Here is a 15241-nt window from a genome sequence, read left to right as displayed (position 1 = left end):
TTATCAAATTTAGAAGAATGATGTACTTAGTGAGAATTTAATGTCTTTGAAAATGATGATTGATAATAACAGTGTATGAGAATTTAATGCCTTTGAAAATGATGATTGGTAATAATAAAAGTGTATGATGTAATTTACATTAACTGTTTGTAGTAAGTTAATTTTTTTATTCATTGTTAGGCTACTTGAAAGATGAAGGATGTAGTGAGGCAGCCGCAAAGTTTTTGGAAACTTCTGTACATCTCAATGAATGCCAAAAAATTGCTAAGCAAGGCCGTCGGTTCCATTCACGAGTCATGGGTCGTACTCTTGTAGATATGCTTGATATATTTTCAACTGTCTATTGTACTGGTATGTATTTTTTATTTTGTTATCCAATAAATGAGTCATAAAAAATTAAAATATTAAAAAAAAATCATACAAAAATAAAAAAAAAAAACTTTCAATTCATTATTAATTTTTGACATTTGAAGTTTAAAAGAAATGTATGACTTGTAATATGATGTTAGTACGTAAGACTTAATAAACTTTAATTTGGTTTCAACTTTAAAAAGTTAAAACTTAAAAACAAATGGAAAAGTAATATTTTTACTGCATAAAATTTTGTTTTTAAGTTTATATATATATTTTTTAATTTCTGTTGTCCTACAAAAATATTTTATGGAAAAGCTACACAAGAAATACAAAAGCAAAAAAACAGTGTCTTAATAGAAATAAGAAAAGCAATGCAGAGTAACAACATAAGAGATCACTGCAGAATGTGAGTTAAGCTTGTCTGGAATTTGAGAATGTGTGAATTCTTCTGTCAAATTTCCTTAAATTTTTGTACTAAAGTTCTCAAATATCATAATGAAATCAGCCTACGTATCATTTTACTTCTAAAATTTGAATGAATAGTAAAAATTGATGTTGCAATTACCATGGTATCTACATTTACTTGGTATTTTTCATAGTTGTGGTATTCTTAAGGTAGGATGTACCACATAATTTATAAGCAATGTAGTACTAAGTGCAACTAATTACAACTTTGGTTTCTAATGCTCTGACAAAAGTTATTTTCATTTGACTTGACCAAACCCTAATGCAGAATCTAATGATTATTGATAGTATAAATACTGAAATTAATGAAACCTAATGTAAAGATATACAGTAAGAATAAATCGTATATTGAGTTAATTTGTTTATTTTAACCCATATTCATTTGTTTTTTTCTTCAATCATTTGACTGGTTTGATGCATCTCTCCAAGATTCCCTATCTAGTGCTAGTTGTGTGATTTCAGTATACCCCCTACATCCTACATCCCTAATAATTTTACATATTCCAAATGTTTCCTGCCTGCACAATATTTTCCTTCTACATGTCCCTCCAATATTAAATGACTATTCCAGGATGCCTTAATATGTAGTCTATAGGTCCGTCTCTTCTTTTAACTATATTTTTCCAAATGCTTCTTTCTTCATCGATTTGCCACTACAACTCTTTATTCGTCACTTTATCCACCCATCTGATTTTTAATATTCTCCTGCAGCACCACACTTCAAAAGCTTTTGAAATCTTTTCTTCCAGGTACTCTGTCCAAGTTTCACTTTCATATAAAGCTATGCTCCAAACATATACTTTCAAAACACTTTTCCTGACGTTTAAATTAATTTTTGATATAAACAAATTATATTTCTGACGGAAGGCTCGTTTCGCTTGTGCTATTTGGCATTTTATATCGCTCCTGCTTCGTCCATCTTTAGTAATTTTACTTCCCAAATAACAAAATTCTTCTACCTCCATAATCTTTTCTCCTCCTATTTTCACATTCAGTGGTCCATCTTGGTTATTTCTACTACATTTCATTACTTTTGTTTTGTTCTTGTTTATTTTCATGCGGTAGTTCTTGTGTACGACTTCATCCAAGCCGTTCATTGCTTCTGGTAAATCTTTTTTGCTCTCAGCTAGAATTACTATGTCATCAGCAAATCGTAGCATCTTTATCTTTTTACCTTGTACTGTTACTCTGGATCTAAATTGTTCTTTAATTAACTGTTAGTTCTATGTAAAGATTAAAAAGTAACGGAGATAGGGAACATCCTTGTCAGACTCCCTTTTTTATTATGGCTTCTTTCTTATGTTCTTCAGGTGTTACTGTTTGGTTCCTGTAAATGTTAGCAATTGTTCTTCTATCTCTGTATTTGAACCCTAATTTTTTCAAATTGCTGAACATTTTATTCCAGTCTATATTATCGAACGCCTTTTCCAGATCTATAAACGCCAAGTATGTTGGTTTGTTTTTCTTTAATCTTCATTTTACTATTAATCTGAGCGCTAAAATTGCTTCCTTTGTCCCTAAACTTTTCCTGAAACCAAATTGGTCTTCTCCTAACACTTTTTTGATGCATGACTAGTTAAGCTAATTGTTCTGTATTCTTCACATTTATGTGCTCCTGCTTTCTTTGGTATCATGACTAACACTCTTTTTGAAGTCTGATGGAACTTCCCCTTTTTTGTAAATATTACTCAACAGTTTGTTTAATCTAATTATCGCTTCCTAACCTGCACTGCGCAGTAATTGTGTGGGTATTCTATCTATTCCAGAAGCCTCTCTGCCATTCAAATCTTTTAATGCTCTCTTAAATTCAGATCTCAGTATTGTTTCTCCCCTTCATCCTCTTCTTCATCTAAAAGAATTACGTTTTTCTAATTCATTTCCTCCATATAACGCTTCAATATATTCCACCCACCTACTGAATTTTCCTTTCGTACTATAAATCGGTGTACCATTTCTTTTTAACACGTTAGATTTTAATTTATTTACCACAACATTTTCCTTAACTTTCCTGTGTGCTCCGTCTATTTTACCAATGTTCATTTCTCTTTCCTTTTCTGAAACTTTTCTTTAATCCACTCTTCTATCGCTAGTTTGCACTTCCTGTTTATAGTGTTTCTTAATTATCAATAGTTCCTTTTACTTTCTTCATCACTAGCATTCTTATATTTTCTATGTTGATTTATCTGCTGCAATATATCCTTTAAAATCCAAGGTTTTCTACCAGTTCTCTTTGTTCCGCGTAAGTTCACTTCTGCTGATTAAAGAATTTCCTTTTTAACATTCTCCCATTCTTCTACATTCTCTATCTTATCTTTTTTACTCAGACCTCTTGTGATGTCCTCCTCAAAAATCTTCTTTACCTCCTCTTCCTCAAGCTTCCCTAAATTCCACTGATTTATCTGACACATTTTCTTCAGGTTTTCAAACCCCATTCTACATTTCATTATTTAAATTATGGTCGCTATCAATGTCTGCTCCAGGGTAAGTCGACGAGTTGATTTCTAAATCTTTGCTTAACCATGATCTATCTATCTGATATCTTGCAGTATCACCTGGCTTTTTCCATGTGTATTTTCTTCTATTATGATTTTTAAACTGGGTGTTGGCAATTACTAAATTAAACTTCGTGCAAAACTCTATAAGTCTGTCCCCTCTTTCATTCCTTTTGCTCAGCCCGTATTCACCCACTATATTTCCTTCCTTGCCTTTTCTAATGCTTGCATTACAATCTCCAACTATTATTAAATTTTCATCTCCTTTTATGTGTTTAATTGCTTTGCTTTGTATACACACTCTATTTCATCATCATCATGGGTGCTTGTAGCCATATAGACGTTAACAATCGTCGGTTTAGGTTTTGATTTTATCCTTATTACAATGATTCTTTCACTATGCATTTTGAAATACTCTACTCTCTTTCCTATCTTCTGGTTCATTTTGAAACCTACTACTACTTGCCTATTATTTGAAGCTCAGTTAATTATTCTAAAATCACCTGACAAAATTCGTTTTCCTCTTCCCACCGAACCTCGCTAATTCCTACTACATTATATTTATCCTATCCATTTCCCTCATTAAATTTTCTAACTTATCAACCTTTTTTAGACTTCTAACATTCCACGCTCCAACTCGTTGAATGTTATTTTTTAATATTCTGGTGACTCATTCCTTAGTAATCCCCACCTAGTGATCTGAGCAGGGGACTAGTTTACCTCTGGAATATTTTATGAAGGAAGGTTCATTGTTATATGAAAATGCAGAGAGCTACATTTATTGGAAAAAAGCAGCTGTAGTTTTCCATTGCTTTCAGCTGCGCAGTACCCAGAGGATTGAGTGATGTTGATATGGCCGTCTAAGTCGTCCTGACCTATGCCCTTAACAACTACTGAAAGAGCTGCTGCCCTTTTTCAGTAATTATTCCTTAGTCTGGCTCTCAACAGATACCTCTCTGATATGGTTGCACCTTCGTCCAGCTACTTTCTATCACTGAGCACTCAAGCCCCCTCGCCATCGACAAGGTCTCATGTATCATAGAGGGAGCGCATATTATGGAACATTTTTTCAGTGCAAGTCAGTGATAGAAGTGTTGTTAAAATGAATTATTATAACAAAAGTGAAGTTAAACAAGTCATATGTTTTAGCAAATTGCTATCAGTCTGCTGGTAATAGAGATATTTATAACAAATGCAGCAATTGTACAAAATTACATATTTTACCATAAACAAATTTGTGTTAATTAGGACTGTTTTGTATTTTTTTTATGTTCAATAATTTTTTGTTATCGCATGATATCAGGGAAGTCATAATGTACAAAGGATTAATTTTATTTAACTTATTATTTTTCTTTTTTTGATATCATTTTGCAGATATCTTGATTACAATAATGAAGTTATGTAATTGCATGTTATAATTAAAGAAATAATGCTTGTAACTATATTTGTTATTCTATTTGAATTTTTTATTAACAGATTACAGCACTTCATATTTTATGTTTCTACTGCAAGAATTATGGGCTGGAAAAGATTTATTTGTATAGATAGCAAAACACTCCTACCACTTAAGTTTGATAAAACTACAGTAATCTAAAGAGAATGCTATTAACAGAATTAATTTCGTAGCATTATTTCTAATAATGATTTCTTGAATGCTATTTTTCCTTATTGGCATTGAATATATTTTATTGATACAGAGCTCTTTAACTGTATTTATAGCTTAGTTTTCTTCAGCAGAATTTTCATTGTGTATGTGGAAAATTGACTTTATGAGGTATTTCATTACCTTACAGGAAGAATACTTTTATCTAATATGTTTTAGATATTTCTTGCAACAAACTTTATATGAATTATGCTTCCATGTAGGGACTACTGGCTTATTCAGGTTTATTTATTAAAGATTTTTAAGTTCCTATTTAAGTATTTCTGAAGGACAAAAGAACCTATCTTTTACTGCATAGGGACAAGTTTTATGGCAGTGTGGTTACAAATTAAAAGGAATAATTTAACTGCTTGACTCATTTCTTTATATTCCTTTTACTATTTTCTCTTGCATATTTTTCCTTTTAAGAAGAGAATGAGTAAGAAATAAAGAAGAATGGGAAGTGTACTTTTCTTATTTGGCTTAGAGTAATAAGTAACAATTTTGTTGGTTAATTTTACCTACTGTAATTTTAATTTCCAGAAAACTTAGTCAACACATGAAGATGGTTAACGTAAGGTGGCACAAAGGTTTTATTTTTATCTCATTAATTAAATTAAACTTTTAGCTTTGAATAATAAATTCGTACACCCACATTGACTCTATGCTGTACACATTGTGTACAGCATAGAGTCATGAAATTGTTGTTGTTACAGTTCTGAAAATTGCAGGTATGTTCTTCTCAGTCTACTTCAAATAATTTTTTTGTTTCAAATTAATTTAAAATGGTACATGTAATAAAAATTATGCATTTTTATGTGTTTGTTCAGTTGAAAGTAATATAATTTGCTAAAAGGAGGAATCCGTCCATGCTCTTACTGCTAGTTATTTACATTAAAAAGGAAAATATTTTACAAGAATTTGCTTTACTCACATTAAATTCTATTTCCAATTTTATATAGATAATTGATGTTTTTATATATTTTAGTTTAATCAGTGTTAGCCTACAATTCCTTTCTAGTGTTCACTCTTTTCTTTTTTCATAAATTTTTTCAGTTTGCACTAAATCATCAGGACATCAAAACAAATTAATTGATGGTAAAATTAATGAAATATAATGATGAGCAAAGAGATTAAGTGTGTGTCGTAAGTCATGCTGTGGTCCATTAGTGCTCTATTGTATGCCCCTAATTTTCATAGATTATCATCACAGAATAATCCAAAATTAAAAAAAAAATAATATAGTCTGTTGTTAGAGACTGTTTTTGCGCAGTAAAAAATATGTTTGTATTATACTAATTGCTTTAAATTCATTGTCTGTAATGTCTATAATAAAGCTCATTAGAGTTTAAATAAAAGTAAACAACGCTGATTAGGGTATTATTGGAGTCACTGCCTTACAGACCTGTATCACATTGCAGATAATTCAATTTTGATAAAATTTGGTGTCAATACACTTAATCATCGGATCCTGGAATATATATAATATATTCATTTACATTAAATTACTGAAAACTGAAACAAGTTTTAGTTTAATTTTCAATATTTGTCAATATTCATCTTGACAAATCAAAGAAGTTCTACTCAAGAAAGAAAACATTAAAATTTATGAAACAACTAATTGTATATTGTTTACTTATCATTTTGATTTATTATTTTCTTAATCTAATAAAATTAAGTGATTGTTGGTGAACACTGTTGTAGCATTTTGATAGTAGTAATGTGTAATTAATTTTAAATATATTAAGTTGAAAATTGATTAGCCATTTCTGCTTCTTGTTTCTTTCAGTTCATTTCCATAAAACTTAAGCCTTTTCAAAGTTGTTTGTAAATTGTGAAGGAGACACAGTAGGGTACGGATTATTTCTTTAAACCAAATTATTTTTTAATCTTATAGATTAATTTTTAAATTCCAGTGCTTTTTTATGCAACTTGGCTGTTTGAAATTGTACTTCCATTTTCTTATGTCTTATAATAAAGCACCTAAGATTAAGCTAATAAAATATAAATTTACTAGCATAATTTTATAGTGCGAGTGATTTAAGAATTAATATCATGTATGCTGTTTTTTTAAATTTTTAATTTAAAACTAGGACATTCGTTCTTACTTTGTAAAGAGTGTTAATTTAAATATTTATTACCAAATTTTAGTAAAATACCTGAATCTGTTTTTTTTTTAAATTTGAATTGTTATTTTAAAAAGAAAAAGAAATGGACAAATAGAAAAACTATGTGTTTTCATACTTACACATTTATCATTTTTATTGATTTGAGGAATATGTTAAAAATATTTGAGAAATATACAAAATAATGGCCAGTCTCTTAAAAGTTTATTTTAGCAGCTGTTAATGTGACCAGAAAACTGTTTCAGTTTCAGTGCCCTGAATTGTTTTGTATCACTCCAAAGCATCTGTGAAAAACAATGGCCAGTCAGAGACCATTTGTAGAAATATGAAGTTTATTTATCTGTGTTGATACACGCTGATTCATGTACTTTAAGAGTAATTAATTAGTAGGAAAAAATTTCTATTCAGGTTGTAATATTTATTTATAATTATTTATTTGACGAAGTCAAAAATTAAGCACTTAAGATAGTTTCTTATGTTGCAAGTGGATAACTTTTATTTTTGTAGGTACTGTAGGTGTTGTTATGTTCCTCTGCATTACAGATTCATAAATTTATTTTTTTCTCATAAGGAATATACATTAGTTTTTTTTATGAACTATTGAAAAAAAGAAAAAAATTTTATCGGTTGTTGAGGCCAAGAACAGTTGAAGTCGATCATCTACTTAAGCTGTCTAGTTGAAGTAGTATATCTGCACACTAGTTGGCTATCAGTTATGATATAACCAGTTAATATATTATTTTTGTACTTTGTGTTTTAGAGAGCATTATACATTTTTTTTTTTGTGGTAAAAACTGTAGAACTGTTTAGTGCCTTAAATTTAAAAAAAATATTGACTTTTTCAGTGCAAGAACATATTGAAGGTTCACAAGAAACTATTATAACCAATCGCACTCTTCTTGATCAACTTCAGCGATTGTTAAGTGGAGATTGTTCATTGAAGCAGTTTACTACTGTTAATAATGCACCAGCTCACTTTTCTGCTGCTCCAACTGTAAGTTAATTATATTTTTTGACTGACTAATTATTGATTAATATTTCTGACCGATTAATTTATTTACTGATTTTGTTAGGCTTCATTAGTTTTTAATTATTAGTTAGTTACTGTAAGAGAAGTTTTGTGACACTGTACTCATACCAATGTTCTACTGTGAATTGACAATATCATGATGCTGATCCTATCTCTTAATTTAAGTTCCAAGAATTTTAGTATGGCTTCATTTTACCATTCAAGCAGAAATTTGGGAAAATTCTTTCAGTAGCTATAACTAAAAAAACGAACTGTTTCTGGGCTCATGTTGTTATGAACTTTTTTTTGTTTTTAGGACATTTCTAAAATTTTTTCTACCTTCATGAAACACTCTGTATGAGTTAATATAGTCTTTGTGATGCAATTAGTTATATTTATTGTAGCCATAATTCAAAAGTAATTATACTTATTTTTTTATTTAAATCTGTGTTGGACTTGCCTAAAATTATGAGTTATTTTAAGTACAAATCTTGGGAAGTTATGCTGTGGTTCCAGTGTTCTTTCCGTTGGTTGTAGTGATACCAGAACATATTAACTTAAATGTTCTTAATTGATCATTAATAACTTTTTTTTATGTTTTTAAACAGGCCCAAAATTAGTAGTATCCTTCAACATTGATTTCAACTTAGAAAAGTGGTAAATTTCACCGTGCTAAATCAGAACCTTAAGAAGTGTGAGAATGTTTCTTTTTGAAAGTTTCAGATTAAAAGTGAAATGTCAGTTGGGGCAAAACCTGATCTGCAATGTCCTTTTGGATTCTCTGAACCCAGTTTTGAAGTTGTATTAATACATTTTTGTAGAAGATGAAATTAACTTTCTGTATTTGAGATACAAATTTTTTCTGCTCATTGCCATGGCTATAAAAATAATTATTGTTTTCACTCTGCATCTGCTTATGCATGCCTTCTTTGAACAAAAAGAATTTTTCATGTGCATCCTTATTTTGTCATATGATTGAACATTATTTCCTTTTGAAAAAAGAAAGAATTGTATCATTTTAAGTGATTCACCAAATTCTGACAAATTTCCAGTTGGTTCGCTTTATGATGCACAAATAAATGTTTTACAGTAGAATATTAGTTTTGCTCAGATTTTTTGCTTGTTTAAATGGTCTGTTAGAATTCTGTGAATTGCATTTTTATCTAAATCCATTTTTTCCGTAGTCATCCTGACATTTAATTGCCAATCACAACTTGCACTACCTTTGCATTTTGATCATTTTCTGATATCAGCTTTGCTGATTGAGTCTCATCTACATTTTCTGTCGTCTGATACTCAAAAATAATAAAAATTTTCATAAGTCTTGGTTAAAGATCAAATGCTCCAGTGGCAGCAGCAGATTTGTTGAGTCGCATAGCATTTAGTAATCTACTGTTATTGCAGTATTCTCCAAATGACATAATGAGATTTAACATATGACTGTGCACAAACAGTAACAGCTCAATTAAGCTGAATCAACTAATTCAGTTTAAATGTAATGATATAAAACCAAGATCACTTACCAGCTCACATGTGCATCAAGGTTTTACATTGTCAAGTCGTATACAGAGTAAGTCAAAAGTATAGAAACCCCTTAACAACATTAAAACTGTTCCAGATAGAATACAGTAACTTTCAGGATAAGGTATTGGTCAACTACTTTATCTTTTGACAAGAAATAGAATTTCCTTGTTGGGGAGTAGCCCAGGTGTTGTAACTCAAATATTTTAAATGGTCATACCCTTTGTGTGATTTATCATTTTAAAGGTCTCGTTTAAGACAAGAAAAATGGTTTAAATAAAAAGTTGATACAATGTCATAAAGTTTGAATTTTGAAAATTAGGTAAAATAATAAAATAGAATAAAAAAAATTAAACTGATATTTAAATTAACTGTTATTTTTTAACACAAAAAATTGTTTTTCTTCCAATTTAATGAGTAAATAAATAAAAGGTGAGGATAGCTCCCTGCGGAGCTATCCTCACCTCTTCGCTCTCCAGCTACTGAAGTCTTCTTAACAGTACACCTCTCAGGTCTTTTCTAGTCCTTGCACCATTCTCCTATTTTGGATTCCTTGGTTCTTAAGATTCTCACAATGAGTTGTTCCACTGTTTCCCATGCCTTGCATCTGGAAAACATGTGGTCTAATATGTTGGAAGCATTCAGCCAGCCAAGTCCAGAACTCTCCCTGATCTGCATCTATCTAGAGCATGCAAAGAATATGAATGCACCATCGTATCATCCTCACCACAGTATGCACAAGATGGGGAATCCCTTCTCTGAAACCAATGGAGATAGGAACAGAACTTCCCATGTTTGGACAGGAACTGGGTGAGGTGGAAACACTTCTCCATGCCTCCAATTCAGCCATGGCTCTATGCTAGGTATTAGTTCCCTTGCCCATCTTCCATGGCTTGAGTCTTCCCAATCAGTTTGTCATTCTTCAATTAGCAGAGCTTTAGAGTCATCAGATGGCATATTGTCATAAACTCTCAGTAACATGGTGACACGCATCTGGACCATCGATCACCTGTGCTGCATTGGCAGAAATAGTCCTATATGCCGCTGTGCCATACTTTGGAATAGTGTGGAGATTTTCTTGACATATCTTTTTATTGTAAAGGCATCTGCCCAAGCCAGAGCGGCATATAATAAAACAGATGCAGCTGCCGATAATATCACCTTCTGTTTACTAGCATGCGGACCTGATTTGTTTCCCATGAATCTACCTAGAGCCTCTGTAACTTTTTCGGTCTTTTCAATAACCTCTGTTATGTGTGAGTTAGAGATGTGATTTATCCAGAGTTACATCTGGTTATTTAATACAACCGGGAAGTATTGATCTTCTGGCCCTCTATACTGATACTTATTTGTTGGAGTTGTCTACGTCCAACCATGGCAGTCATAGTAGTCTTTTGATAGGCAAGATTCATCCCTCTTGCTTGTTACCATTTGCTAATCTTGTGGACGGCATGTGTTGCCGTGTTTTCGATGTTATCCTCTCTTTTCCCTGTGACAAGCAAGGATAGATCATCCGCATATGCGATAGCTGTTGAATCTCCTAGCAGTTTCATTTCTAGCACTTGATCGAATACAAGGTCCCAAAGAATGGGGCCCAGGACTGACTCCTGCGGGACTCTGCTAAACGTATTGAACTACACCTTGCCATTGTCAGTCATGGTTCTTAGTTCCCTGTCCCACAAGAGTTGTTCAGTGTGGCTATGATGTATTCACTTATGTTCTTAGCCTTAACAGCATCCAGTATCACAGGCCACATCCCAATCCCGTAGGAGGAAGATACCCACCTTGCGACGTTACCAGTCACCACACCACCTCCTCCATTCCAAGCCCTGAGGGGCTTTACCGGAGGTCATCTTTAGACCCTCTAACTGATTACATCTCACAGTCTTCAACCAGACCTCGGTTGGGATGCCACCGATGTAAATGCCTCGGCAGACATACACATCAGTAAAATACAAATCAAATTTTGCCTTCACACAAACCTCAAACGGACATCTTCACATCCAACCTAACATGATTCCCTCAAACTAACTGACCGAAACCGCAGAAATGCGAACCCCGTGCCTAGTACAGATTTGACAATACCATTTGTGACTGTGAAACGAACGAGTTTAAAGTTAAATCAGTGCTACACTCATACCAATCAAAATTGTGGTGTTTTATGCAATATTGAAATTCAGACCTACACCCAAATAAGTCGACCAGTTTAGGTCACCTAACAAGGGGACTGCTACCTCATTCTGGGCCACGCAGGAGCCGTGGACAAACCCCGCACCCCCACCCAGTTCCATCATGATGTCCCGCATGGCATTACCAGGTCACAATCACGATCGCCACCGGCAGAGGGAAGCTGCACCCCTGTTTGCACGGGTTAACATAACCCAGCGGCGTGGCCACCCCCAAAGTGAATTACAAACAATGTCAATATAACCATGGTACGATGCCAATGCGCCTACCTCCAACCAATGCAATGCCTAATCTGGAACCCTAGCCAACGGGATCCTACCATGATTGAGTACTTCGATTAAACTCCTGCTGCAGATCTACAAACTGCAAGTGCGTGAAGAAAACCAGCCACTGAAGACCACTTCTCACAGATCAACCAGTTAATACGGAGATCCAGAAAGGAATGTATTCTCTCAGGTTCTTTAACAGCTCATGAACGTTTGACTTTGTATTGGGGACAGATGTAGAGGACGTGGTCCACTGTATCATCAGTCCCACAATCCAGACATTAACTAGAATCCACCAAACGAAACCTAGCCAAACTCGCCCGAAAGGGACCATGCCTGGAGAGAAACTGTGTTATATACCGATTGCGGGAAGATCCATCCAATCTGCAACAAATAATAACAAATCGTTAGAGTTTATGCAAACATTTATTGAGAATCCTCATTACTCGACTTGAATAGTTTTCAGTGATTGAGGACACATTTTTTTTAAATTGCCATAATTTCATTAAAGCAGTGTAGGATTTTTTATTTTCATCATATCCAGTACGCAATGGTTAAAAGTTTTCTTCTGTTTAATTTTTTAATTGTCGCATCCCCTCACTTTGTGTGAGTGTAAAGTGCCAGGCCATTTTCAACCTTTATATTTAATTATATAACAAATTAAGTTTTTTTCGTACAAACTTAATCTTAAAAACCCATTGAGAAGTGAACATCGGTACTTGAAACTATAATTTCCTGATTAGACATTTTTACTTACTGTATTTATTCGAATACTCCCCGCACTTTTTTTCTTGGAATTTGGAGAGAAAAAATAGGAGTGCAGGGCTTACTTGAAAGATAGCCTTTAGCCAGGATAATTTATGTAAAGTAAACGTTTTCTTAGAAGTACCTAAATTCAATCACATAAATATAGTTACATTAGGCTTTTGTTTATCAATACCAGATGCCGCTTATACAGAATACATCCTTAATTATTAACATCCTGTTCATATTATCGATAGTAATGAAGTTATGGTATTTTTATAAAACATGATTCATTCTGTATAAGCTGCATCTGGTTCTAATGACACTACAGTTACAGTATCAGTTATCCATCGTCGTCTTGTCTATTCGCCATAGTCATTGTACTGTTTATATATGTGGACGGTTATGTACATTTTATCTGTTTAGTTTATCTTGAAAAGTTTAATTACGGCATTAAAATGAGTACAAAAGGACAGCGTCTACGATCTTTTACAGTAAATGAAAAACTGCGCGTTATAGAAGAGGCTGAAAAAATTGGAAATCAGGTGGCAGGAAGAAAATTTGACGTAGATGAAAGCTGCATTCGAGACTGGCGTAAGAAGAAACAACTTCTGGTGAAAGACATTGGTAATAAAAGGGCTTTTGGTGGCTTAAAACCAAAATACACAGACATAGAAAAAAAATTGTACGACTGTTATGGAAAAAAGGAAATGCGGTTATGCTGTCACGACAGAAATGTGTTAATCATATGCTTGTGAAATTGCTAAATCATTGAATAAAGTTCATTTTAAAGCAAGCCGTGGATGGATAACACGATTTTTTGCATGAAATAATTTGTCAAGACGAAAGATGACCATTTCTCAATGATTTCCAGATGCTTATGAACAAAAAATATTACATTTTCACAAATACATAATAAAGAAAAGATAAAGGCTATTTGCCTTCTCAAATAGGAAACGCTGATCAAACCGTCTGTGTATTTTGAAATGCCATTTGACAAAACCGTAAACAAAAAAGGTGAAAAAAGTGTTATGATTCGCACTGGTGGTAATGAAAAGCAAAGGTTTAGTGTCATGCACCGTACAGGTAAATGGAGTTATTATCAGAGCACAGGAATCAGGTTGAATGGACGAAACCTTAATTTTAGATTGGATTGGGCGTGTATGGCAGAAGCAATCAGGAGATTTACGTAATAAAAAAAATACCGGTATGCTAGTAATGAATAGTTATCGGGGCATACGACTGATAAAGTGAAAGACATTTTAAAAAAGGGTATGACAGACCAAGTAATAATTCCAGGCGGATTGACATCTCTATTACAACCAGTAGATGTCTGCATTAATAAACCGTTCAAACCTGCATTAAAACAACTGTACAGTAAATGGATGGCTGATGAAAATTTCTTTCTCACGCCTACAGGAAGAATCAAACGCCCAGATTTTAACCACATTTGTGATAAAAGATGCTTGGGATGGTATTTCCATGGAATTAGTAAGAAAAAGTTTTAAAAAATGCGGAATATCTAATGAACTTGATGGTAGTGAAGACAATCATCTTTGGCAGAGCGACGTGGAGACTACTACCGGTAACTCTTCTACCGCCATTGACAGTGACTGTGATTAATTAAAAATAAAATTCCATATTAAAAAGTGTATTGAAATGATCCTTTTAACATGATACTTTCTTTTCGTTTTAGTGACCTACTGATTCTGAACTAATTATTAATATTAATATTGTAATTTAAATGAACAAATTAAATACTTAATTTCTGAATATTTTCATTTTTACGTATTTTTTTATCACATCTGTCTGTTTTATCACATTGAGTATATACATCTGTTGCAATTTTTTTTTTTAGATTTTTCAGTCCGGAAAATCGTGGTGCAGGGCTTATTTGCGGGGTGGGGGTACTCGAATAAATGTGGTAATAGTCGAATAAATGTGGTAATTAAATTCTTATTGACTGCTGTCAGAAAAAAATGCTTTTATCAGTTTAATTAAATTAGTTTAAATTAATAAATTAATGTTTGTTTTATTAATTATGTATCTTGAGTAAATAAATATTTTACATTGATCTACACATAACTGTACATTACACAGTTCACATTGTTATAAGATAAATTATAAATATAAAAACCAATTATAAGATAAAAAATTGGTGTGATTAAAGTCCATATCAATTATTTATCTACAAACACATGAAATAATATTAAAGTAAATACATTAAATATGAAAAAATACTATAATATAATTTACAATTCAAAAACATTTTTTCAAATTGTTCAGAGCAATTTATTATAACTGGCAGCAGAAATATAATACAGCCCTTCTTGTAAGTCGAAGCATTGAGTTCAGTTATATGAAAATAATTCTGTTGCCTGGTTTGGTAAAGGTGGATATTATTACTTTTTAAAGAATAAGTGACCATTCTTTTT

General features: G+C 32.4%; 1 protein-coding gene across 2 annotated transcripts in view; it reads left to right on the top strand.

Moving 5' to 3' along the window:
* Positions 1-15241, top strand: part of LOC142321616 (uncharacterized) — an 87816-nt gene that overhangs the window by 4040 nt on the left and 68535 nt on the right. For both annotated transcript variants that reach the window (XM_075359855.1, XM_075359854.1), the window contains exons 2-3: positions 181-351; positions 7925-8073. In XM_075359855.1, coding sequence (XP_075215970.1) covers positions 181-351; positions 7925-8073 — 320 coding nt within the window. The remainder of the gene's footprint in view (positions 1-180; positions 352-7924; positions 8074-15241) is intronic.

This window comes from Lycorma delicatula, chromosome 3 (genome assembly GCF_047948215.1).
Source record: "Lycorma delicatula isolate Av1 chromosome 3, ASM4794821v1, whole genome shotgun sequence".
In the NCBI taxonomy this organism is placed as follows: domain Eukaryota; kingdom Metazoa; phylum Arthropoda; class Insecta; order Hemiptera; family Fulgoridae; genus Lycorma; species Lycorma delicatula.
This window is presented reverse-complemented; position numbering and strand designations above follow the sequence as displayed.